General features: G+C 42.8%; 1 protein-coding gene and 1 non-coding gene across 3 annotated transcripts; both read right to left on the reverse strand.

Annotated features, from left to right (window-relative positions):
* Positions 1 to 679: 679 nt before the first annotated feature.
* Positions 680 to 26,349, reverse strand: LOC126541347 (cobalamin trafficking protein CblD). 2 transcript variants are annotated; one of them, XM_050188099.3, is made up of 8 exons: positions 26,249 to 26,349; positions 25,798 to 25,832; positions 25,542 to 25,674; positions 23,861 to 24,084; positions 21,934 to 22,021; positions 19,519 to 19,655; positions 6,070 to 6,156; positions 680 to 1,000 (listed from the first exon to the last, which is right to left on the reverse strand). In XM_050188099.3, the coding sequence occupies exons 3-8, from the start codon at positions 25,672 to 25,674 to the stop codon at positions 797 to 799; spliced, it is 873 nt and encodes a 290-aa protein (XP_050044056.1). In that variant the 5' UTR covers positions 25,798 to 25,832; positions 26,249 to 26,349; the 3' UTR covers positions 680 to 796. The 2 variants fall into 2 exon arrangements, with proteins under 2 accessions (XP_050044056.1, XP_054932527.1); XM_055076552.2 differs by lacking the exon at positions 26,249 to 26,349 and adding an exon at positions 26,111 to 26,219.
* Positions 21,467 to 21,539, reverse strand: TRNAT-UGU (transfer RNA threonine (anticodon UGU)). The gene has a single exon. It is a non-coding gene; the product is annotated as a tRNA-Thr (tRNA).
* Positions 26,350 to 27,044: the final 695 nt, after the last annotated feature.

The raw sequence follows: 27,044 nt of genomic DNA on the forward strand, positions 1-27,044 counted from the left end.
AATAGACTGTGTTAACTCGGATCAATGGGTGAAAGGTGCCAATGGTGCAAGTTTTGAAGATGCCTTAGGCAGGTTTTACGCGTTATGATCAATGGCCTCAAGGATCTATTATCCAAATGCAGCGATTGGCAATTAGAGAAATGCAGCTGCCCTATATTCACGTCACATCACTGTTGTTGAAACACTTAACTATTGTATATGGTGAGGCAGCAAATGATGATACCTAGAGCTTCTCTGTAAACCATATGCAGTGTCTGTCGCAGATTTTGGGAAATGTTGAGCTACAGACGTGTGCATTGCCCATGATGTGAGCAGCACTGTTTCATAGTTCGGGCATCATCCTGTTCTACACTTTACTGTCTTGGTCAATACTTGAGCCTACTACCTTCGTTAGCAGTTGTAATGGAATATGTTAAGTGGGAATGAGAACAATGGGCGTGTTGGTCCAGTCCTTTATTTAGGGCATGTGATCTCCAGCACAGTCACTTCTTGAGTAGGGCATGCATGCCGATGGCATATATGCACAGACTGAACGTGGTAGATCACACATGCCATGTGGCTGCATGCTGCCTTCACTATAAGTAGTTTGAAAATACCTACATGCAGCTGCTCTTTCTTTTCACATGGTCCATCTAGTGCAATAGTGGCAAACACACAAAAATGAGAAAGAACACAGAGGTGTTCCTAATAGTTTTATTTTTTTCACTGTTCTTGCGAGAGTGCATACCTCGAACACAGCGCCCAGCCAGCAAATGTACAAATATTTATATGTCCTATAGCAGCGTCACACCAGCAGTCACTCGTTATGCTCACACAGTATCTTCTGTACTTCTAGGCTGTCAGCAGGAGCATTTGTAAACAAGCAACCAACAAAGGCATTGCTACCCCACAAATGATGAGTGATCACTTTGCAACACCCAAGGTCTTCAATGGTGAATCCAAAGTGCCTATAACGCTCATCAGTTTCCAGAAGTGTTGCATTGGTGTAAGGTCCCAGTGACTGCACAAAGAACAAAATAGAAAGAGAAACATAGTGATTAGAATAAGTAACATATATACAAATTAACCACTTGCACTTATCCAGGTTAAGACATCCAAAAGCATCACAAAGTTCAGAATTACTTCGATGACAGTTCTAGCTACATCGTCAATGCGTCGCTTGACTTTCCTTTCAAGATGGGAACAAGCCTTCCTTTCTTTTATTTCTGTTTCACTGAACCCCCCCCTGCTAACTTCAAGCTGTGTGCGAGAAAAAAGAACCACTCCCCCTGTTAGGTTCCTAGAAGTGACCCAGCGACACCATTTCGAGGTGTCGGATGATGTTTCTCGGGCCTGGGGGTTGATAACAGGGACTGAAACCATGGTTCGAAAAATGCGGAATGGCTAGACTCGCCCCATAGACCAGAACACAATAGTCTCGAACCGGATGGGCTCAGCGCATACCCCAGAGCCCAGCGACCGGCCGCCATCTTCCCTGAGCTGCCAAGACGCGTTCGCATGCATGTAGCGTGTGTGTGTTACGGGGTGTTCGACAACACCATCAAGCAACATCCAAGTACAAAACATCATCGGGGCGTCACTGCGTCATATGTGGATGTGCAAATAATCAGCGAAAACGAAGCAGATTGTAGAGCACCATTCGCGATGAACACGAAGTATGTCGAGAGCTGTGCCGCTGTGGTATATTCAGCCGTGCATGTCCTTTTGTCTCTGTATGTGTGTATCTGTACGTGTCTCTCTATGTGTATGTACGAGAAGAAAGGGGGTTAACCAAAGGGACCCGATTTTTATTAGTCATATCATGAGAAGCCAACAAACACTGACACCAAGGAAAACATAGGGGAAATTACTTGTGCTTAATAAATGGAATGAAGAAACGATAAATTAATGGAAATTAAAGTGGATGAAAAAACAACTTGCCGTAGGTGGGAACCGAACCCACAACCTTCGTGTATGTGTCTGTTTATTGGCCTCGATTACACAAAGGCCTAAGGTGGGCTTCGTACAGTGGCTCCCACCATAGAACTCTGCACCTGATTCACAAGTAAATGCCACGAAAGTGTTCGCACCGCTACAAAGTTCTGACACTCATGACAATCGAACTCATGCGTAACAGATTGAATTCCGTGCACTGGCGTTAGTGGCCACAAAATTTTGCAATACCTTTCAGCAACTATGCGAAACCTTTACGTGTGAAAGCTGGTTTGTGTTGCTTATCGGAACTGCTGGCCACATGGCAAGAGCGGCGATGTTTGTTAAAAAGGCATGCATACATTGTACAGTAGATCTGACACGGTTGAACTAATGTTAATTCATTCTTCCGCTGTCCCGAGACAAAAAACGGACACATCTGGCCATCCGAGGATGTGCGCTATGCTTACTCAAAGCTATGGCATGTTGCCTGTTTCCAAGGTACGGGCTGCGAGATTTTTCCAGGCACTACAATGCGGAGGTAAACTACATCGCATACTGCAAGGCTTTTACTAGTTCATGACGTATTGTCAGACGTACAAATCAAAGTGGAATAGCCGCACAACCAATGTTTCTACATAGAAAGGTAAAGTGGACTTATCCGAATGATCCGCTCCATCTGCAGACATTGCGTTTGCCACAGCCATTCCAATTTGCAGCACAATCTTGCCGAGAAGCTGAAGTTCACTAACTAAATTCGTTGGCTAAAATTCACTATCCTCGTCCTTCATGTGAACTTCAAAGAAATGTCAAAGCGCAAGAGCATGCACTGTGTCTACCTGCGGTCACCTCTCTTGGCAGCTCGGAGCCATTGGAGCAGCAGGTGGCGCCACCACACTTTGAAAATGGCGCCACTCAATTTTTTTCTGTGTTCTGGTGTACACACAGGATCACTTTTTCACAGATTGGAAAACTGGGCATAGTGTGTGTTCGTAACTTGATCTTTTAACCTTTTTAGTGTTATTAAAGTTTGTTCTAAATGTTCAACTGCATTTGACTTGTTATCTAGCTGGACAGTGGACGCTTTGATCCCATCAAGTGCAATCTGCAAGGCCAGCATAATGGGAGCAGTAACAATTAAACAGTAGCTGTCCTGAAGTAAAAAGAGAAAGACAGAATCACCAGAATAAAGAATAAAATGAAGAATGTGTAGCTGAGAATGTGAAAATCTGTAAGGACAAAATGAGACTTGGCAGAGTGAGAAGCTTTTTAGTCATAGTATAAGCTCCTGTGCAAATGAGCAGAGAACACACTAACGCTGTGTTCCCAGCTGCAAGTAAGGCCTTTGCAAGTAGTATTGGCGGGAAAGCCTTTCAGCATTTTGGAGAAGCCATTGCAGCTGGTAAGACCTACTTTTGGAGCACTGTTGTGACTTGGGTCCGAAGAGAGGGGGCTTCACGCCCCCATGGAAAGACCGCAGGCCTTGGCCTGACACTCAGGGCACTTTAAAACGAAACTATATTGAGATGTACTTACAAGAACATGGGAATAAGATGAGCTCAGATCAGTTCAGTCTCAAGCTGTAGCTCTCTCTAAGAAAGTGACAATCAGCAGGTCTTAAATCACCTTCCCTCATTGCAAAAACGCTACAACGGCGGAAGGATGGAAAGAATGAACAAATGAACGCAGCACTTGTACTTGTTCTTTCTTTCCATCCCCCATCCCCTGTTGCACTGTTTTTATAATGGATTACCAACCAGCCTGGTCACACACTGCTTCTCCTCATTAGCCAGAGGACCACTGGAATAAGAGACCACCAGTCATGTGATGCCACAGTCCAATCACCGACAATGAGTGTCTTGCTCCACTTTCAAGGGAGAGGAGCCTTCCTCCTCTTCAGGTCAAGCAGCCCAGTGCAGTGAGGGGTTGCACACGAAGAGGCAACCACAGAGCCATCCACGCAGGGGAAAGGCCACTTCGACTCTACCTGGAGGTGTGCAGGGAGCAACTGGACGGGTATACGTAGGGTGCGGCTGCCACCAACACTACTGCCTTGTGATGTCCCCAATTGTGGCATGTTGATAAAGAACAATGTTCTACAGGGTCGAGACCTCTGGTAATTTGGGTTGGCCACAGCCACAATAGTTCTTCTGATACCAGAAAGTGTTCACAAAGGGGCTGCATAGTTGAGCCCAGTGGCGTGGGTCAGCGACTGGTACTGCGGGGCCAACATACGATCACAACAGCACCTACTCCTGTGTTCAGAGCAGGTGTAAGGTTTCTTCCACTTTCATGAAAGCACTCACAGAGAAAGAAAATTTACTTTACATAATCAGTTCATCATAAGAGCCAGGAACAAAATAACTGACCCGCCGTGACACACAATGTCAGCAATGGCAAGCCTACACTAAACATGACATGCTGCCAGCTGCGCTGAGCAGAACTGTGCAAGATAACAAACATTAAAGTAACACCAAATAGGAACACCAAATAAGATTCGCCTCACAAGATATTCTTTCAAAAGCAATCTTCTTCGATTTCCCGTTAAGAATTGAATTATCAGAAGAGAATATTAATGTCACAGTTCCATTTATTAAATTTTTTTGCCGAAAGCCCAGCACTGGTACGTCAGAACAATGGCACAAACTTGAACACACTTTTCCGTATTTAGGCTATTGTGGCTCAGTAAATGTTCTTGAAATTTGCTAAGTTCAGTCTTCGGTTCTTCTAGGATACAATGTAATCCAACTTTACCGATGAACTATAAGCTAAGCCCAAGTAGTTGTTGCCAAAATCCGTGACGTCATGACAAGCTAGTGAATAAACTGCGTAGTACAAGCCTTTCACTCTTGTGTATTTTCTGGCTTACCAGACCTCTTCTCATGGTATGAGTAGTTTTTTTTCTTGGCATTGCGATGGGTAATTTACTAATGTAGCTGAATAAAAGGCAGGACCGTTTTCCCAAATTGTATAATCTGGAATTCAGATTTTCTTTCATGAATAATAATCAGTGTTGCGGGCACATAATGTTCTTTATTCCACCACTGATATGACTTCGAGGACAACGTGTAAGGGCTAGGCCACTTGCTCATTCTTGTTCAACTTCTTTACTACAAGCTTTACCAAAGAAATAGTTGACAAAGGGCATGAACCCTGGCCTGGTACCCAATCATCGTGCGCACGTTTATACAACCTGATGCTAAGCTTGAAGATAGTCATACGGTGCAATAAAGTTGCAAGCAAGCCACAGAATAAGTAGTGGGCAGTGCTTACTGGTATTTAGTCTACAGAGCACCATCACATACCACCCCTCAATGTGTACAGCTCTTACATTGATCATGCCGTCACAGAGCCAGCCCGGCCACCTGACCCATCGTAGCCTTACGGTTGGCGAGTAAAAATAGGATTGAATTGGATTATGTCAGCTGCCAAAATGGCTGTCTCATTTGCTGTAATGCTATGAATGAATGCAGCCAATGAATGCAGCACTGCTATGTTTTGTACTGTATTTTGGAGTAGCTTCACAACTTTCACACAGTCGAAATTATGTAGTGGCGAAGCAATGGCTCAACTGAGGTAAAAAAAAAAAAAAAAGACCTTTCTGGAGCAGCACAAAGCAACAAAATCCAGTTGGTACAGATTGACGCAATTGGCGCAGCATGAAGTAGGTGAGGGTCCTACTTCAGCCCCAATGATACCCAAAACAACAGACACTAGGACCATGCTCAGCTCGGTGCTTATGTCCACAACCAGCAGCACTGGCTTGTCAACTGTGTCCATGAACATTCCAAGTGTCACGGATACACTGCCAATGAATATGTATTCACAACGTCGACTCGACTTCTTTTTCAAGACATTAAAAATTGTCCTGGGAATGCTTAGTGTTTCTCACATCTCGGTTAAATGTTGATGTGTTGTGGCATTGTTAGAGTTCTATTTCTACATGGTTGATGGCTATGTAATGAGGTGCTACAAACTGAATCCAGCTGCATTTCATAAAACCTTTAAAATGGCTTTTGGTAACAATTTATTTTGTAAGAATTTCTAGGCTGTGTGCTGAAAGAAAGTCAGACATTTAGTAGCCAGTTTCTTATATGTGTACCCTGATAGGATGGTGGTACCTTCCGTCAACACAAAAAAGCATTCAGCACAACTTACTGGCCTTCCACTACACGGATCGATGAAGTCAGCCCAATACCCAGCCTCTTGCAGGGCTCTGCATATCTTCCGGGCCGTCATCACAAACTGTAGATATAGAAAATAGTAATTAAACACTGAATAATAAAGCCTGGCAAGTCTATGACAATACAAAACAAGAAGCATTTCAAGGCATTATTTCGTAGACCTGTATTACCACATTTACACAAAAGTTCTCCCCAGCAACTGCCAGCCTCAGAGTGCAATTCACATTATACAACCTTTAACAATGAAATATGGTGAATGAAGCAGCCACACCTACTTTTGCAACGATGCATAAACGGCATGTTTCATACAAAACAATGCAAGCAATTCAACCTATAGCTTGGATTGTCTAGTTCATGTCTCATGTAAAATGTTAATGCATTTCAGTCATTCACTCATTTACTGACCTTCATTGTCAGAGGCTGTATTTAGAACTGTGCTATAATTATAAAATGATGTGCACACAAACACACACAAAGCAACAAACACAGCCCCATAAAGAACAGATATGCATCCACAAGCGAGGTCACCATGCACATCTAGATTTCATGTGAATGTATGCCCTGGCAGTAACTTAATGCACTATGCTTGACCACCAAGCACCTGATCTTGACTGATGATCACCTCAACATGTCACACAGTATCATGAAGCAGGCTCCCCCACTTTGTGTGCAAAGTGGCAGAACACTGCTCCTACTTTTGGGGTCCCAACTCTTCTTGTTAGTGCATGGGTAATGAGATACTAAGCGAACGAGCATTCAGAATGCTCCGACAAGTATTTGTGCATACAATAAGCAGTGGCTGCTGTATACATCATGGAGTTACAATTACAATAATGTAATCCTTCTTCTTAAAGTGTAAGAGTTTTTAACAAAGCCTACACATTAAAGTTGTAGTAACATATTCATAAAAGTACAGTAAAAAATTTTGAAGACGCTTAAGCTTTGCCTTTAAGAGTGGAACTCAAAAGCACAGAAAGATCCCCGACTGCTTTTCATACTTCCCGGCAACTGCAGCTTAAGTAAACATAATGTTTACTGGGAAACGCTGGCGGTGAATGCTATGCACCAAGGCAAGCTTTCTGATAGAAGCGCAGCCTCTTGTGTGGCCCGATCACCTGTTAATGTTTCGCACTTTTAATATTTCAGTCTGAAAAGATGTAACAAAAGGTATGCATGGTCGGTGTTTTTTTTCCATGACATTTATCTGTGGGCTGTCATTCTCAAAATTCCGAAGAATAACTTTGTAAAGAATGAAAGACAAGGTATGAGCAACTTTGGTGACAGTCATAGAAGACTGGTGGGTATGCGTGGTTTGGAATGATCTTTCATGAAAAGATGGTCAACGCTGGATGCAAGACACCAGATTTTCTGCGACACGGGGCCCTTAAATTATGGGGTTTTAAGTGCCAAAACAACTTTCTGATTATGAGGCACGCCGTAGTGTAGGAATTCGGAAATTTCGACCACCTGGGGTTCTTTAACGTGCACCTAAATCTAAGTACACGGGTGTTTTCACATGTTTTCATGCATGTTTTCACATTTTGCCCCCATCGAAATGCGGCCGCCGTGGCCGGGATTCGATCACGCGACCTCGTGATCAGCAGCCCAACACCATAGCCACTGAGCAACCACGGTGGGTCACGGGGCCCTTAATGCTACCACGTTGCATTATTTATTGCATTGGTTCAACATTCCTAGCTTATCTTGTTTCATGAATGCCACACCACCCCCACACTGATCCATAGGTTCTAATGTATAGCCAGCTGTCCAACCAGCAGCACTACTGTCTTGTTCTTGTTCTAGATCATCATCATCACCGTCATCATCATCAGCCCGTTTTATGTCCACTGCAGGACGAAGGCCTCTCCCTGCGGTCTCCAATTACCCCTGTCCTGCGCCATCCGATTCCAACTAGCGCCCACGAATTTCCTAATTTCATAGCTCCACCTAGTCTTTTGTCGTCCTCGATTGCGTTTTCCTTCTCTTGGGACCCATTCTGTAACCTTAATGGTCCAACGGTTATCTAACCGGCCCATTACATGACCTGCCTAGCTCCCTTTTTTCCTCTTGATGCCAATTAGAATATCGTCTATACCCGTTTGCTCTCTGATCCAAATCACTATCTTTCTGTCTCTTAATGTTATGCCCAGCAATCTTCGTTCCACCCCTCTTTGCGCGGTCCTTAACTTGTTCTCAAGCTTCTTTGTGAGTCTCCAAGTTTCTGCCCCATATGTCAGCAGTGGTAAAATGCACTGACTGTACACCTTCCTTTTCAATGATAATGGTAAGCTTCCAGTCAGGAGCTGGCAATGTCTGCCGTATGCAATCCAACCCATTTTTATTCTTCTGTGAATTTCCTTCTCATAATCAGGGTTCCCTGTGATTAATTTTCCTAGGTAAACATACTCCTTCACAGACTCCAGAGGCCGACTGGCAATCCTGTACTCTTGTTCCTTTGCCCGGCTATCTATCATTATCTTTGTCTTTTGCACATTAATCTTCAACCCCACTCTTACACTCTCTCTGTGAAGGTCCTCAATCATTTGTTGTAACTCATCTGCATTGTTGCTGGATAGAAAAATGTCATTGGCAAACCGAAGGTTACTGAGACATTCGCCGTCGATCTTTACTCCTAAGCCTTCCCAATTTAATAGCTTGAATGCTTGTTCTAAGCACGCAGTGAATAGCATTGGAGAGATTGTGTCTCCCTGTCTGACCCCTTTTTTTATAGGTATCTTCGTGCTTTTTTTGTGTAGAATTAGGGTAGCTGTAGAGCTTCTGTAGATATTTTCCAAGGTATTTACGTAAGCATTCTGTACTCTTTGAGAACATAATGCCTCTATGACTGCTGGTATCTCTACTGAATCAAATGCCTTTTCGTAATCTATGAAAGCCATATAGACAGGCTTATTGTACTCTGCGGATTTCTCGATAAGCTGATTAATGACGCGGATGTGATCCATTGTAGAGCAACCTTTCCTAAAGCCAGCCTGCTCCCTCGGTTGACTGAAGTCCAGTGTTGTCCTTACTCTATTGGAGATTATTTTGGTAAATATTTTATATAATACTGGGAGAAAGCTAATGGACCTATAATTTTCTAGTTTTTTAACATTGCCCTTTTTGTGGATTAGTATAATGTTTGCATTCTTCCAGTTTTCTGGGACCCTTGCAGTCGATAGACAGTTCGTATAGAGAGCCGCTAGTTTTCCTAGCATTATGTCTCCTCTATCTTTGCTTAAATCTACTGTTATTCCATCTTCTCCTGCCGCTCTTCCTTGTTTCATGTCTTGCAAGGCCCCTCTGACCTCATCACTAGATATAGGAGGAGTTCCTGTATCTGATTCATTACTGTCTCTAATTTAGGTATCTCGGCTCCTCTGGGTACTGTACAGAAGAGTGTCATATTTCACTGCAAATATGAAACGGAAAGCACAACAAATGAAGCTCACATAATGTTATTTCTGCCAAAATATGCAACATATTTAATTACAGGCTCTTCTGTTGGCATAATGCAACTTTAACAGAAACAGTTAATGTGCAGCTTCTCGCACCAAGTTCAGGACAACGCACGAGACCACATGAAAGCACAATCAAAAGGACATTCAAAAACAAGCAGACTTGCATATGAATGCTGCTTCACTGCACAGCTGTTCTGCACTGCAGTGCATGACCCCACTGTACAGAGGATACTACTGGGTGTATTTCAGCAAGAATGCCACGAGGACATACATGCCAAGCAAGCTATCCTTTTTCTGGAGAAATAAAATTTATTTGGGATGGCATGCCCAAAGCTATGAAAAAAGTCTGCACTGACTAGAAAACACATGCATGCTTAAACTCTGCCTGCAAAACTTACTTTTCTTGCTCCAATATGCTATTTTTACCATCTACAGTCGCTGACCAATTATTCGTACACCTTTACAGCATGACCACTTGTCTGTTCGATGCAATGTATATGGGCACCTGATATTTAATCTTTGCCTACATGATGGCATGCTAGTTCAGCCACCATTATGAGCAATAAGAGCTGTATTACACAGCATAGAATCAATGAATGAAAGCTAACAAGCCAGACTAAATTTCATGTGTACTCCTCATGACGACAAAGGTATATTTAATATTACAATGTAACAGTCAAGCGACATTACAGAGACAAGTGGGTACCAAGTGGTTCAAAGTGGGTGCAGCAAGTCTCAGAGTGGCTTCTCTGTGCAACTCAGCTTACAATCATTACAACTGCTTCAAGGGGACACACTTGTGTTCAAGTTGGGACACAAACCCAGAATGCAAAGCTTTAGTGAGAATTGGAGGCCTTATTTAGACCAACTTGACCAAACTTTATGTAAAATTTCATTATCACAAAAAATTTGTTGAGCAGACATGACTCCTTAAAGGTCCAAGTCACGATGGTTAGTCACAAAAAATATCACTCCAAAAATAAAATACAGTTTAGCTTCTTTGTGCTTGAATTGTGACAAGAAAGTATATATAAGAAAGTATAGACAAACATCAGAAAAAAGCTTCATCTTTAACCACGCAACAATGCAATACAATACAACTTCGTTAATTCGACTCTGATTAATTCGATCCTGACCATAAGTCCCAGACATCAGACATAGATTTCTCCTAAACAACACTTCTAATATTTCAGGTCTGAAGTTGGCCCTCGCCAGATGATTCAGACTTAAGTCCATACGCACACGCCCAATCCGAATGGCGACGATAATCGCAATTGCAATGGCTGCAGAATCTGCTTTAGCAACACTAGGGGCATGCCAAGGACATGCTATGGTCTGCCGAAAATATGTAGTGATTTTCGCCCTGCTCTCAGCGGAGTTTCAAGCAAAAACAGCGAATGACAATTGCTGATTACCCACAATTACCCAACTCTAACATGTGCCTTCTTTTTATAAAATAAGTTTTGAAATTTCTTGCATGTCACACTTGGATATGATATTAAAACCACATTTGCAGCGTTGACAACAGCCTACTGTAAGAGTCAGGATCATTGCTATTGTTGGTGATGGTGACAGAACAAGTTTTCGCTTAAGGTAGCAATGGCGGTGTGACACTTTCTTAAAGAAGCTTGTGCAAAAGAGAAGTTATTATAGCACTAAGTTAACGGGTCCGACAGCACATATGTAGTCTCCTGTTTACAATGGTCACCGAGTCATTTAAGAAATGCTAAACTTCAAATACAGTGAAAATGCAGTGGAAGATGACATGTTGTGTTTGCCCATAGTGACAGAGTCACAGCGATGGACGTTAAGTGCCAATAAATCTCCAGTCGGTAAAGGTAAATTCTGTAGGTTGCAACTTTTTCTGACTGCTAGATCGGAGACATGTTACATTTTTCTTGTTGTAAAATTGTGTGCACGTTAGATTTGAGGGCACATTGTTTTCAACATTGAAACCATACAGTCTGGGTGCACATAAGATTTGAGGGTACATTAGAATCGGATAAATAGTCCATTACGACCCTTACGGGACCACAAGATTTGGTCAAAATATCCAAAAGCAACAATTAACAAACGATGACAAAATGAACGAATTCAAATGTTTTCTATTGCTTGAAGTCGGCTGTAAAGTCTTTTTGCTTCTTACTCTTGAAGCACGACATCCAGCATGCAGTGAAGAGTGCAGAACTCTAGTTATGTGGCTTCGAGCCCTTGCACTTTGGAGGCATGACACGACACAAGATAAACAGGAATGGATGACTTGGAGGACAGAAGTAGCGTCAGCCACTAAAACAGCTTCACACGTAGGGAAGCAGCAGTGTTGTCTGCTCAATTTATTGATTTTCAAGCTTTTAGTAACCACTGTATGTACGAGGAGGTGCCAGTGGTGGTCCTAAAAGCCATAGCAGCAGGATTACACATTCAAACTAAACAAATTTCTGTTCTATAGGCCCCAATTTATGGTTTCTCACAGGGAATTTCCAGTGCATTCAAATTAAGTGAAAAGTCAAAAAAGTGTAGTTGAATTAATGGGAGTCGACTCTACTGCGTCAAGACATTCTTTATTTCCCCTTATATTAATTTGACCAGTTAGATAATTCAATCAATACTGTCTACCTTGGCAAGGCCAAATTAACATTAGCAAGGCTCGAGGTATGGGTCTGTGGAGTTACATTATCATTTTTCATTACTTTTTGCGAAAAAAGGAAAGGTATAAATGGCAAAAGTGCAATTGCCACTTCAGCCTTGCTTTCAATTTCTAACTTTGTTTTTGTTTAAGATGCAAGGAAAAAGGTTTAAATTTGAGTCAATAGTTGTACTCTGCTTGCACTTTAACTGAGAAAATGCCCTTGATAGAAGTCTATCTCGTACAATATAAAAACTATAGCTTTTGCTAATGTGAGCTTTGATGTAAAAATGCAACAAAAAAAATGCCGTTGAAGATCAACAAGTGCACCGTTCTTATTTTCTCTCATTGCATCTGTGACCACTAGAGTTGCGGTGAAGTAAATGTTGGGTCCTTTTTTCTTATTTTGTACATTATTCTGCGGCAATTCCTTCAGCCTTTTTTCTTCCTTTTCTTTTGTGCTAGCGACACTTTCAAGCTCTTGAATGCACTCCTGCAACAAGCAAAACCACCTGGTGCTCTTATTCAGATGGCTTGTTGTGTTTGCCACAACCTATTCCCAGCGTCTTGAGCACTCTTTGAACTTCCTTAGAGTGGCTTCTTTCATAAAACGGTACAGCTACTCAGCTGTTGTTTGCCACAGCAGCTGTTCACAATCCCACTTTGATATGTGTTGCCACATTACTGTAGAATGCTACCTTTCACTTGAACGCCATCAAATTGCTTTTGCCATTGTCCTAGAAAGCCACACAGCTTATTCATCTAAAAGTTCCAGTGTAAAAAGGTCCACGATGGCGTTGCACCAATCGAGGTGGGCTAGAAACTGTCAAACACAAGGATGATATGCGTACGGTTGGTTGCCACCCTTTGCTGTTGCGAAGCGGCACCCTTTCCAAAGCAGTGCCACTGCGAGGACTTTCTGGACATTTTCCTAACAAACAAAAAATGCTCACGAGAGATTGCAGACAGACACTGGAGAGAACAGCCATTGTTCATGAAAATCGGAAGTCTCAGTAAGTTGAACATGCACCAGCCATGCGCTGCATGAAATTATTCTCCAGAGGCTTTGCATGCGCAAATCGCAGCTGCAATTTTGTTAGTTCATTAGTGCTTGGAAAAAGTGCAGGAATCAACCTTTACAACACTAATAGCTGCACTGTGATAAGCCTATCCTCACAGTGCAAATGCACTGTGAATGCACTGTGAAGTGGCAGCAATAGGTGATTTGCTCATGTTTTTGAGAAGTCACTAGTGTGTGAACAAACATGAATGTAAACTTTTTTTACTGCATGTATGAAGGTAAAATATTTCTGGTATTTTCTCGAATAGTCAAGGAGCTCAAAACTGCTACAATTCGAAAAAAAAAATTTTTTTTTTGGGGGGGGGGGGGGGGGGGTGAAAATTGTGGTGTTCCTCCTTAACTATGCAGAAACAGCACTAAGCACTTAGAAAAGCTGCCCTGCCTACCACAAGAACATACTGCAAATTCCTAAAAGCATTCAGACCTCATTCCCCACATAATCAGCTTTGTTCCAACAAGTTAAAAGAACAACCATGAAAACCCATATATAATGTGAAGCTTATTTTCCAAAATTTGACATGCATAATCTACGTTTTATACTACATTCAGGTACCAAGATTTTCCACATTATGCTGTGCACCTAGTACGATTTCGGTTTTTAAATGTGGTGCGAAGTAGCAGGCACCTATCATCATCATCAGTCGCTGTGATGAAAGCAAAAAATTGACACCTCAAACAGCCCTGCCTGCTGCACCAGAACATTCGGGAAGGCCGTGACAATGACGTCACAACCATCATGTGTTTTTTTGTTGCCAAGCTACACAATGGCAGCTCTGCAGAGGCAGCAAATGGTGAGCAACTTAGACTGCCAAATTTAATTTGGCATTACAGTTCACAGTGACTGAAGAGAGTAGCTGCGCCTTGCAACAACAAAAAAGAAGTGCTTTTCGCATGAAGCAGGAAGAGGTGAAGTTCCTGAAGTCTGAAGAAAGGAGCCCTTTAAGAAATTGAGGAAGACTTGGCAGCCTACGCCTACGTAAAGTACCAATGCTCTCTGCATCTTGAAGTGAACATCCAGCTACTGCAGGAAAACGTGATGACGACCGCTATTTAGGAAGAGTAATGATCATAACAATATACGAATGACATAGTGTAAGCAGACAATGGCAGCACTATGCACAACATCATGCAATAAAAATGCTACGTACATCACGTAGCATTTTTATCGCAAAGTTGTGCATAGTTATCGCACCATGCAAAGTAGCTCGAATCAACCTCTACTGGAAGACATTCACACTTTCCTTTCGTTCAGTGCAAGTGAGCTACTTCGAGTGCTGTTGCAGCACTTATGGTATGGAACAGGCACATTACTTCCGTGTCTTTTAACACAATTTCTTGTGCTCATTCATTTAGAGCATTACAGCCTTGCTATGACCACCTAAATCCAGCTTGCACTGGATGAGAAATTTTACGAACTTTGCTGGCTTCCCCTAACGTTAGTGCACTTGTTTTGAACGTCCTTAACGGTAGAATATTGATTGCTCGGAGTGGCACAGGTGACCACCTTTGTGTAAACTTCTCTGACAATACGTAGTCTAAGGAAAGTGAAGGTGAATGAGCAGGCAATGCAGCTTTAAGAAAGCAATATTATCAAAATGCAGTAAATGTTCGTGATACGTATTATCAAGGATAAAAGTTCTTTTTTATCTTTTCGCAGTCATGAAATTAGGGGTGTGTGAATACCAAATAGAAGATTGCGAATCGAATATTGAATCGAATCCAGAAAACAAAGGTGAATATCGAATCGAATATATGAAAGTTAAAGCTTCATGCTCACAAATTTTGTGCAAGAAAACACTATTCTGCACATGCTCAGGAGTCTACTCACATTACGTAACAATAATGTTGCAAGCTGTCAGTAACTTGGGTATCTATGAGTCAAGGCGTATAGTATGGTACACCCTTATTAAAGGAAGCACAGAATTAGTATGCCAGCACTGATAACAGCTCGGGTCACATATGAAGGCCTGGAAAATATTTTTTATCTATAGAATATCTGTTGAGTAGGATCAAGTGCTTATTTCTTGTGAAGCTGAAGAAATAGTGATGTTATGTTGTGCGGAATACTAATGAGGCTTTCAGTTTAACCATGGGCCATACTGTGCTTAATGGCAATCATCTATTGCTTAGGAAGCTATGAATTTCAGTTTCCTTCCAGGAAACAAAAGGGTTTTTCCATCTTTATGGCAGGTGGTTTCTGTAAGTTATTGTCAGCTCTGCTTGTCTCCACTCAAAAGCGGAGACTGCTTTTGGCACAGCACGGGTCAACTGCAGTCGGTGCCGATAGTAATTAATGGGATTAATGGATTAATCACTGTCGTGTTTGATGTCCTTTGCTGCTTGTCATAGGTTCTCAAATCAGGAGGCCCACGGTAAGATTGCGTGACCACCTCCCCTCCTCCTCCTCTTCCTTTCCATCTGCGTCAATCTGCTGTCCGTGTAAATTCATACTAATCACAAGACATTTTTGAGCCTGCCATGTAAACCCTAAGCTAGTCTTATAACGGGCTGCTCTAAGCTCAACAACAACAACAACAAAAAAACGTGTGCCTACGAACCGCGTTTCGAACAAGAAGCTGCCGTACGTTTTTGCGCAGATGGTGGCCGTAAACTACGGTCATCCCATGCCCACATTTATTGGTGAAGTGGTTTGTTGGCTTTCTGAATGTAGTGCGACCGCTGTTATAGATTTGCATTGACTCGGCACCAAACTATAATTTTAGTGACCAGCACCCGATGACACAGCTCCGATTAGGCTTAATATGCTAGACAGTGTGGTCGTGACAAATCTGCTGCCGGCTGATGTGATAACGAGCCGCAAGCCATCATGGAGAGCCTGCCACTAATGTTTCTAAGGGTGGCTCATCAGTAATCGATTGCTAGATCACGCGTACGGGTTAGACTGATGGCCGTTGAAGCAACGTTCAAGTCCGTGGGTGACCAGCTGGCAGCTACCAAGAGCATGCATGCCAAGTTCGTCTATGAGCTTATTGGGCAGAAAGCTCCGAACTGTGCAAATCTGTGTGCATGAACATGCATATTCGATACGATCTGCATGCCTTCTGGGGGTTAATCAGCCTGATATTCACACGTGCCTTCATGCTTTTCATATGCACTGCTTTGTTGTTTCCTCTGTCCGCGTCGTGCTTATCATTTCAATCGATCCTGTCAATCTGGACAAACCTTGTACTGACAGAGATTGCGCACCATAGGAACAATGCACATGTCAAGGCACCGACCACAGTTTTGGTCGGTGCCTTTTTAATTTTCAGTCTTTCACCGAATATTAAAAAAGAAACGAAAACACCAGATGTTTGAATTGCAAATAGAATTATTCATACCTTCACTATCTGATTTATATTTATATTATACGAGTATTGACAGACCCCTAAAAATTACTCTTTGCATATTGTTTGGGTACTTACGGTAGTTACTGCAATACTGCCTATGCTCATTACAACAGACCCACACACAACAGACTTTCGAATATAAAGGACCATATTTCAGCCTTAGTTTGTTCTACCTATTTTATTAATGCAATGAAGTTCGCTTTTAACAGACCAGCTTTACAACGGACTATCAGCTACAGCAGATGAAATTAGTTGCAATTTTTTTTTGCATAATTAGGCGCATAAAAAGGAGGACTTTTGCCATGGCGACACGGGCTGACAACTAACTTGCGAGGGTCAGCCGATGATCACGGTTCAATACAGCGCGCATGAGGGAGGAAGGCAGGGCGGAAATGCACCGCCTCCTCCGGTCCTCTGGCGGCGCGTCTCCTCTCTGGCGGCTGCTGCTTACGGTGTGGCCGCCGTATATTGAGTATATTGATACGATCTGCAATGGGGACAGAGTGTGTGCCCGCGCGGTTGCCATATCTCCAAAGCAATCTGTGATGTGGACAAAGTGCGCCCAGTGTCGGTAGCTTTGTATGTGCTGTGCTTTCGACATTTAGTTTGCGTCGAAGTGAGAGACAGCACCAAGATCAATTCGCTTGCTGCTGCTGCCGTGCTTATTTACCTTGCTTAATTTGTTATCACAATCGATGCTTCACCTTTCAGGTAAAACTGCGACTTCTTTTGTTTGTTTTTTTACTTTGGACGTTCGTCACCCACTCTTTGCAATGAAGTTGTTAGACATTGAAACAAAAGTTTCGGAAGTGGAGCGTTTCGGATGTTACGGACTTCAGATAAAACTGACGTTTTTTGTTGGATTATCATGGTCTATTGTAACGAGAGTCGACTGTATCAGATATTTAAAAAATTGTAATTGATGCTCTTGGCAGTGCACTATTACACAGACAAAATGGCATCTCAACTTGCAACAAAAGTTCAAAACACCGTTTACATTATACTGCTATATTGTGAGGCAATGACCACTTGCAGACCAAACACGCCCCATTACACATTACTTTGATTATGAAAGGCATTGAAGGCATCTTGAGCCACTCCTTTGGCATGCCGGAAAAAAAACACACACACACACAGTCTGCGGACAGCATATGCTGCTGATAACATCTCAGTCAAATTATGCAGCTGTGTGCGGCGCGCGGAGCTCCCACGTGAAGCACAAAGTCATCTTTTTCTCAAACACTTTCTTTTCAAAAGAAGAAGCCTTCTCCTCACTTGTTTTGGGGCTGTCATATTTTGTTATGTACAGTAAAGCCTCGTTAATTCAGATTTCACAGGAATGAAAAAAATTTTTGAATTAACCGAATGCTCAATTATTGAGGGTATCAAGAAAACAAATTCTTACTACGTCAACACACTTATATTTAGTGAATTAATGAGCAAATCCTATTTCTATTTCGCACAAAAGCAGTGCAGAAGATGCAATTCTCGTTATCTTGTGACTGATAGGCTCTCATCACAATGACAAAAGCCCTGTGACTTCCTTCATAGCGCGGTCCCGAAGCGAGCCTTCATCTGAGACACACTTTGCACTACCGTGCGCACACCCCAATTATTTTTCCACCAGTGAGCTGATCGCCAACAGATTATCTGTCCATTGTGATGTAGCCGGTGTTCTTCATCCTCGACAGCTTTGCACCGATTAGAAAGGAAACTATTGATGGCCGCAACCGCTGTGGACAAAACTGGTAATTAACGACACGATCATGGTTGGTGACTGTGCAATTATGAAGGCCCGCAGCCAATGCGGTGTTATACACAGCGGTAACCATAAAAATTAAAGCTTTAAAGGCACCAATAGGCATGGGGCCTTCTGCTGTTGCTGTCATTCAGATACAATTTCCGCTAATGACTACGGTGATGCGAACCCACCAGTCAATCTGATGCAGGACAAAGCTGTTTCGTACCACGTAGCACGGCCAGACTGGAGCACATGAGCATGAGCGCGCACTCTAGCCCTGCCGTGCACATAGTTAGCCACTACAGCTGCATGTAGCTGTGTGACTACGTCTGCAGCATAACGCAGATACCGCAGCCTCCACAAGGCACCTTGACGAACCCACTCGCTGAGCTTGCAGCGGCTCTAGGATAACAGCGTGCTCTAATTGACATCTGTGGGCGACGCGACTAAAGGCCAGCACACCCACATATGACAAACAGGTCATCTGATTCCAGAGTTGCACACCCTCGAGGTGTGTAGCCATCATGGTCAAAGCTGGTTAAGTTAGGAATCCTTTCAACACGGGTCCAGAGTGTCGCATTCATCACTTAGCTGATGTGCACACTGCTGACGTTCTCGCATGAGCGAACATGATCATGAAGTTTGTTTGACCTCGGCAAGTGTGGTTGTCATAGAGATAAGTGTGAAAGGAAATGTGCTACTCATGTCACACGGTGTGAGAATAGCCATGCGTAGCTATCTAGTACAATATAGCACAGCAAAGGGATGAGAGACCGTGAACTGAACCGCAAGCTGAGAGATAGCCTCTGAGTTTGGCACATCAGAGGTGCCAAAATCAGAAGTAGTGACGTCTATGTGAACAATCAAAATCAAATTTGAACTGCGCGCCACGGCGACGTTCAGTAGGTGGAGCACTGTTGGCACCACCCAACTCTTCCATCGCCTTCGCAGTGCAAGGCACTGAAGAAGGTCCGAGAGCACAACGAAGGGAATCAAAGGCGATCTTTGACTGCCAATAAACCTGCCTCTGCTGAACGCAATGAAGAACTTTTTGCTGCAAAGTATTTCTGGAATACTCTATCTTAACATTATATGCATTTCTTAACTTTGATAAAAAGTGGTTCAGGACCCCAACACCAGCATACAACCAGAGAGCAAACAACATACCTGCCCTGTGAGCTCTTCTCTCTCTATATCCACATCCTCACTCCAGTAAGTCATGTCATTTTCAGTCTTCTGGGTCAAGGTGATGACAGTGAGCGGGTCGCCAAAGATGTTTCTCGCAGGAAACAGGTCCTGAAAGTCTGATATGGAGAAGCAGAACACATTAGTTATACAAAAATTTGAAAGAGAATTACTAACTGTCCACTAATTACAATTACGCAAGACATGTTATACAAAAGGCTCGATGGGACAACTGTTCACTTATAGAAAAGTTACACAACATTGGAAATAATTTTAGTCAAGCTGGGTGATAGGGGATGAGAAATTACATGTGTTAAAAAAATGAAAAGGCCGATTTTCTTTGTTTGTGCCCAGTAAGAAGCAGGTGACATGCCTGAGCAGCATGTAGAGAAGCTTCTTATGCACATCTCCTTGCATGTTCATCCATTTTTGTTGTCAGGTGTAGTGCTCTCCATGGCAAAACCTGACATCATTCATGTTGCCAGGAGGACAACAGAGGTGCTTTATTGCATAGAGTGGGAGGCCAGGAGGCACATGTCCCGACCAATCAATTTCATGGATAGCACTCTTGGCTCTTGCCAGTACTCTTGGCTATCTATGCCAGTGATAGTACATGTGAAGGAACAAGTTGCACAACCCCCATAGCTTCAACTTTTATGCGACATACTTGTGAAGTACAGTGACAGTATACAAATTGCCCTGGTGAAGCACTGCGTGGAGCATTGCATCACACACAAAGTGAAAATATCAATTAAAGGGTTATGAATTAAGAATACAACCCCAGACTTGACAACATCAGAAATTTATATTTCCCACTTTGTGGAATAGCACCTGCTGTGGTAGTTCAGCTGTGGTGACTGGCCCAGAGCCCAGACGGCAACACTTTGAAGACAATCCATAAAGGTATGTGCAAGGCCACAATTAGGCCCAGATAAACAGAATTTCACTGGCATCCAGAAATAATCTGAGATATCAAGTTGACCTTAAGAGATACATGGGTGCAATGTCCAATGAAAGTGTCAATCTACCCATGATAATATTCTACAACTGCAACCAACTTTTCCTACACGTTTTTGCATTCAGGACCCACCGAAAACAATGTTTTGGGCAATACAACAGGGCAGCACATTTCCTGTCATGCTATACAAATACATGTAGAGGTAACCACGGTGCAATACTTGTTGCAGTACAAGCTGCACTAGAGCCACACAGCACACTCAGTTGTGGCCTCTGCGGAACAAGAGCTACATAACACGTCATGTAGCTGTGTGACATGTACAAATGAAGTTTCCCTGTATAACCTGAAAGGGCCCCCATCCTCCATACTACTACTAGTCACCACCGAATAAAGAGCACACGACAACAGATGCCCAACACTTCCCTAGAATCGTATTGTCACGTAGCAGTGACAGTGAAGGAGGCAGCAAAAGTGTTATTAATGAAACTAGCGTTTTATTGGGCGAACTTGTGCCCTCAAAAGCAGACTACACTCAAAGAACAACGATTGCGTCGAACACAGTCGGCGATCAGCGAAAATCTGATCAGCGGGTCAAGCGTGTCGGCTTTTATACATCAGTCGTCGAATGTTCCAGAGTAATCACTGGGACCTGCGTTTCTTGCACAAAGTTCTAAGCTATTCGCGTCACACATACATGCAATCAGATTACACTATGTTCGCTGACAGACTGTGAGTGGAACCATTGATAACATTCCAGAAACTCCCCATACATGCGGGTGCGTCCTGCGCCCTACGATAACATTTCTTGGGCAGTGAAACATGGTCGCCCGATAAAGATAGGCAAGTACACGTGTCATTATCGTAAGAAGCCCAGAAAGACACCAACAAGAACCTAGGGGAAATTACTTGTACTTACCTATTGAATTAAAGAAATGATAAATTAATGGAAATGAAAGTGGATTAAAAACAATTGGCCGCAGGTGGGATATGAACCCACGTCATCGCATTACACGTGCAATGCTCTTACCAACTGAGCTACCGCGGCGCCATTTTCCCGTCCACTTTCTGGGGAATTTATGTTTTGTGTGTGGTGGTGCTGGTTAGCACTCCCAGGATTAGTTCTAGTAGTAAAAACATAATACCCCAAAAAGTGGATGGGAAAATGGTGCTGTGGTAGCTCAATTGGTAAGAGCATCGTACATGTAATGCGAAAACGTTGGTTCGTATCCCATCTGCGGCCAGTTGTTTTTTCATCCACTTTCATGTCCAGCAATTTATAATTTCTTTAATTCAATTAGTAAGTACAAGTCATTTCCCCTATGCTGTCCTTGGTGTCTTTGTTTGTTGGCTGCTTATGGTTTGATTAATAAAAACCTGGCCCCTCACTTTCCCTTTCTTCTCATCCATGTCCCTAGAATGTCAAGTTGATTTGCACTTGCCCTTTTTGAGAAGGTCTGGACAGTCCTGAGCATTGCACTCAAGTATAGTAGGTGGGCCAGGAACCCCGCCAAATGCCTCCCTCAGGAGCTGAAAAAGGTTAAGTATGTGAGACAAAGTAAGTTACAGTGCAGGTGCTGTATAAATACCCACGAGTTATCAAGACATACGTATGACTCCTGCACACTTTTTTTTAAAGGGGCCCTGAACAACTTTTTATCGAAGTGGAGAAAAACATTCGAAGTACAAATCGGCTGTTTCACAATTACTTTGCCGCAAAAAGTACTTCAATGCATTTAGCAGAGTTATTAACAATCAAAAACGACCTCCATTGTGCTGCTGTTGATTCTGCAATGCCTTGCGCTGCCAAGGCTACAGCAGAGTGAGGCACGGCCACAACGCTCCGCCATCTAAATGTCGCCATGGCACGCAGTTCAAGTTTGATTTTGGATGTTAAAGTAGATGCCACGACTTCTAATTTTGGTGCCTACTACGCACTAAACATAAGCCAACCCTTGTCTTCAGCAGGCCACAGGGCGCTTAGCCAGTGGACTCGGGGCGACACCCTGTGGCGGCCGCAATATCTACCCCACGTAGCCGACTGCAGCTAACAATAGTAGCCGCGTATGGGATACAAAATAAAGCGTCCAGGAGAGAGTAAGGAGGTAGGCTTCTGTTGAAAAGAGAGCGTTTGAGAAAAAGGTGACTTCGTGCTCTGCTAGCAAGCTTCACACACCACGTACGACAGCAAAACTTGGCCGAGATGTTCACAACAGTGCATGCTACACACAGACTATGTTACTTCACCAATTCTCAGGGGTGGTTCAAGGCCCCTTTAAGAGACACTCGCAAGGCTGGGTTATAACTGTAACATGTAACCAAAGCTGTCCAAAGCTGTCAATAAGCTAGGACTATAAATGAAGACCTAAACTGAAGAAAAATGCAGCAGATCTTGGAATCTATATACAGCGAAGTTTTGTGTGAGCTGCGGAGGTCATATGACTGGCTTAGTTGCGAATGCTCACTTTGGTCAAAAGTGACAGCCTTGGGTCAGTCGCTCACTGCACAGCTGTTCAGCTTTGTGACTGGAGTCACAAAGCTGCTGAACCAACCAGCAGATAAGGATCATCGCACAAGATAGGAAAGATCTTTCAGAATATGCAGTTGCTTATTTTACATACAGCTTCCTGCGAATGGATGCGCCACATTTTCTTTATCAGCTGAGATTTGAGCTGACACAGCAAATCATTCCAAGTTGGTTGCAAGATCACTATCGAAATACGTGGAGACAGCCTAAGAATGAAACGGCAGTGAAAGACTGTTTCAGGCTATGCATGTTTCTTCTAAATTTGATCAAGTCTAAGAGAAGAGGAATAAGAATAAATAAATAAAAAGGGGCTGAAAAGTGTGCTTGTTCTTGGCTTCTATGCTATCAGTAACAACCTTAAAGACTTTTGGAGGTTTTCTTCAAGCTGTAGGGAGCAGTTCTTTGTGTCCACCAACATCCTTGACAAAACCTTAGAGCACAACCCAAACTTTGTGCACCTGCACTTTCTGGGCTGTCAGAGTTAACAGTACCTCTTCTTCAAAGCTTCCCAGTCGTTTTGGGAACTCAACACAAGAAATGAGAGCATGCCTTTATTGCGCTGCCTCTGTCAGTCATCGGTGTGAATAGATATTTATATTATCATTACAATATACAAAGAAGTTATTGGGTGATCACCCACAAGTCTATTCAAATTAAAACATTAGTGAATACGACAGTCATGTAAACATTGCTACGAATACATCACAGCCTTAAAGATGAAAAAGTTTGTGTCATGCTGCAAGGTTAACATGAATATGCCAAGTGATGCCTTCCCAGAACAACCCTTGAACATTTCATGTTTGAAACACAATGCCGTGTGGAAGAACATGTGTGTTACTGACCTCTTCCGGCGGGCTCAGGAACTGTGCCAAAATGTTGTGGTAACGGTCAGAGTTTGTCTCCCTTGAGAGCACATCACATGTCTTGGGACGTTCAGGTGCCACTGGGGCCACGCCAAAGTCTATTGGCACCACACCTACATTCCCTGGAAGGGGCACCCTCAAGTCCTTGGGCCCAAAGAGCGAGATCTCACGTCCATTACGGATGGTGCTAGCTCCCTGGTCCTCTGGAAATGAAGAAAGATGACAAGTTCTGTTTTAGCCAAGATGCCTTGAGCTTGAATCTGGCTACCTGTGCACTGCAACCTGCAATTAGCAAGGCACACAAATCCTCTGTATGACTGCTCATAACACTACAAAACAAACACTAGTGACAGTATGCGTGCCTCCACTTGATAGCACCATTTCGTTCAGCAAGCAGCACATAAATGTATAGCAATGTTCAGGCAAGTACATTCACTGAATATAAAGTTTTTATGCAAGACCGCTTACCTGTTAATCCCCATGAAGAATAAAAATCATGCAACTTACCACTGCCATCTGTTACGGTTGATCCCATGAAGAAAGCACAAAAATTAAATCAAGAACTACAGGGCACTTAGCCCTTTTAAGCATGCACAACTTGGTTATTTATAGACTTCAACAAGCAGCCTCTATCACAGGTTTCTGTTATGGCCAGATGTTCTATATGAAAGCATCCCACCTGCCACAGCACACTTGTTTTTGGCCTCAATGAAGTGCTATTAATGCTTTCAATAAAGCTTAGTTTCCTAACCAACATATACATTAGGTCAGAGTAGAACCACAATTCTAAATGCATCTCCATTAAGGATAGACATACATATGTTCTTTGAAATATATATTATTGAACTTACTATATTGACAGATATTCTCTTTACAAAACTGCACCAACATTTGAACCTTAAAGAGTGAAAAAATTCTTCAATAAGCAATGCCCCCTCAAAGGAACACCATCAGCATGTACCACCAGAGATCTACAAGCAAGCTGTGCCACTTTATGCTGAACATCAATGCTACACAGTCAGCACCAGGTGCATAGATATTCAGAAATATAATATTATGCAAATTGGCAGCTGCATTAGCATGAACATCTCACATAGACTTATTTTTCAAAACACAATGAGTAAACATGCAATAATGCAAAAACCAGCACACCACAAATGATTTTGTACAGGCAGACAAATCACAAAGTTCTAATGACTGAATTTCACAGCTGGTAAAAGAGTTTCCAGCCAAATCACTCCTTTAGTTATACGATGCACATAGTACATGTGAGATCTCGGCATCTTTGTTTGCAGTACTTTGTGGGAGTCACAACAATAGTTTACATGTCACATGAAGAATTAATACATCAAAGACCAATACCTTCTGGCTGCTTGAGGCAGTTAGACTAGGGCAATGTGCTGCACGACCTACTGACAGCTTCTAACAAAGGTAAAATTATACCTGCTCATAAATAAAGCACACCTCCTTAACCTTTTAAGACCCAGTAAAAGATTAAAAATACAACACTAATTATTTCAAGTATACTCAACTCCTAATGAAAGCTTCAAAGAAAAGGGAAAACACTTAAGTTCTCATAAAACTAACTTCATGAAAAAGAAAAGAACGACTAGCAGAAAGTTTTTCTAACAGTGCTTGGCTAAGAAATTTGTGATCCTACCTTTTGTCTCGTTCCCAACAGGTTTTGTCGCAAGTGAACTAGAAGACGAACTGGAAGAGAACCTTTTGTGACTCTGCGCCCTAAGAGAACTTCGATACTGACAATAAACAACTCTTCGTGGTAGCCGATGCATCTGAAAGATAAACGGCCGAGCTTAGAGGGAAATAAAAAGGGGGGGGGGGGGGGGGGGGGTCCAAAATGTTACAGGACAGAACGATCGGAAAGTTCGTAACATGACGAAGTGTAACTCACGTACCTTGTGCGGGGATTTAAATCAAGCTAAACTGATTACTGCAAAAAGAGGGAAAAGACAACGTATTCGTAAGGCACAACAACTCAAATGTAGCAAGTCATATCTCTAGTAGACGTCTAGTCTAGTAGTCTAGTCTCTAGTAGATGATGATCAAAACAGTCTATGGTACGTTGGATTAGGCACCGTGACGTGCCAAAAACTAGTGCCTTCGTACCAGGAATGTAATGAAATCAGTGAGGAAGGCTATTTTCGAGATGACAAAAGTGTTCCGAACGGTCCTCAAACACAAATGAAACCATGCTAAGCTTAAACCCACCATTTCACTACGAGGTCGTGTCCTCGAAAATCACTTTGAAGACGGCTCGATTACATGCAGTACCCAATGAAAACATCAACGACAGTGAGCATGCATCAGTAATTACATCATCCGTGACATTGGAAACAGTTTGCTTACCGATAAACACCTTTTAGCAATCACGTACGCAGGTTAGTGACGTCCCTGCAACACCAATGTTTGTGCGCTGCGCTGCTCGCCGCTAGGACTGGAATTTCCCTCATTTTAGCATTACAACTTTACGACTGCAGATGCCGCCACAAGCATCAACTTGAGCAGGCGTCCGCACTTTTTTTTACCTTAATCTTTCTTTGCTTTAAAACGCTGCTTTTAAGGAAATCAAATACGTTTATTTGCTTTAAATACACAAGGTAACTGCATGTAATGGGATCGTATGCTCTTTTCTCTCTTTGTTTCGGTTTCGAGAACCTGTCCGCCGTGTCCGGCGCATTCCACCCTACGCGACGGCCGAAAATAACCATACATGACCCTACGGTGCTTTCGCTTTGTCCCTACATGTGACCACACGCACTAATTTTTCGTTCAATTACTGCATTACATAATTAAAAAATATAGAAACGTTGTGAGCAGCAACCAAAAGAAACAACTACAATCGTTAAATAAGTATAACCTCGCAGGGCCGGATTAAGAAAAATTGGGGCCCTGAATGCGCATGCAGGCCCCCTTTCCCTATACTGACCCCCCCCCCCCCCCGCCCCTGTAGCCTGCTACGCTACTGGAAATATGCCATGTTTCATTTTAATTCCACCAACTCAAAAAGAACGAAGTGCGATCAACGGGATTATTGTTATTATTATAAGGAAAACAACAAAACTTGCTTGCAAACGCGTGCTGTTGTAAACACCAACAAATATGTTCACATTGTGATTAATCTGCATTCTGCTTTCAGCAAAAG

Source organism: Dermacentor andersoni, chromosome 2 (genome assembly GCF_023375885.2).
Source record: "Dermacentor andersoni chromosome 2, qqDerAnde1_hic_scaffold, whole genome shotgun sequence".
NCBI classification, from domain to species: domain Eukaryota; kingdom Metazoa; phylum Arthropoda; class Arachnida; order Ixodida; family Ixodidae; genus Dermacentor; species Dermacentor andersoni.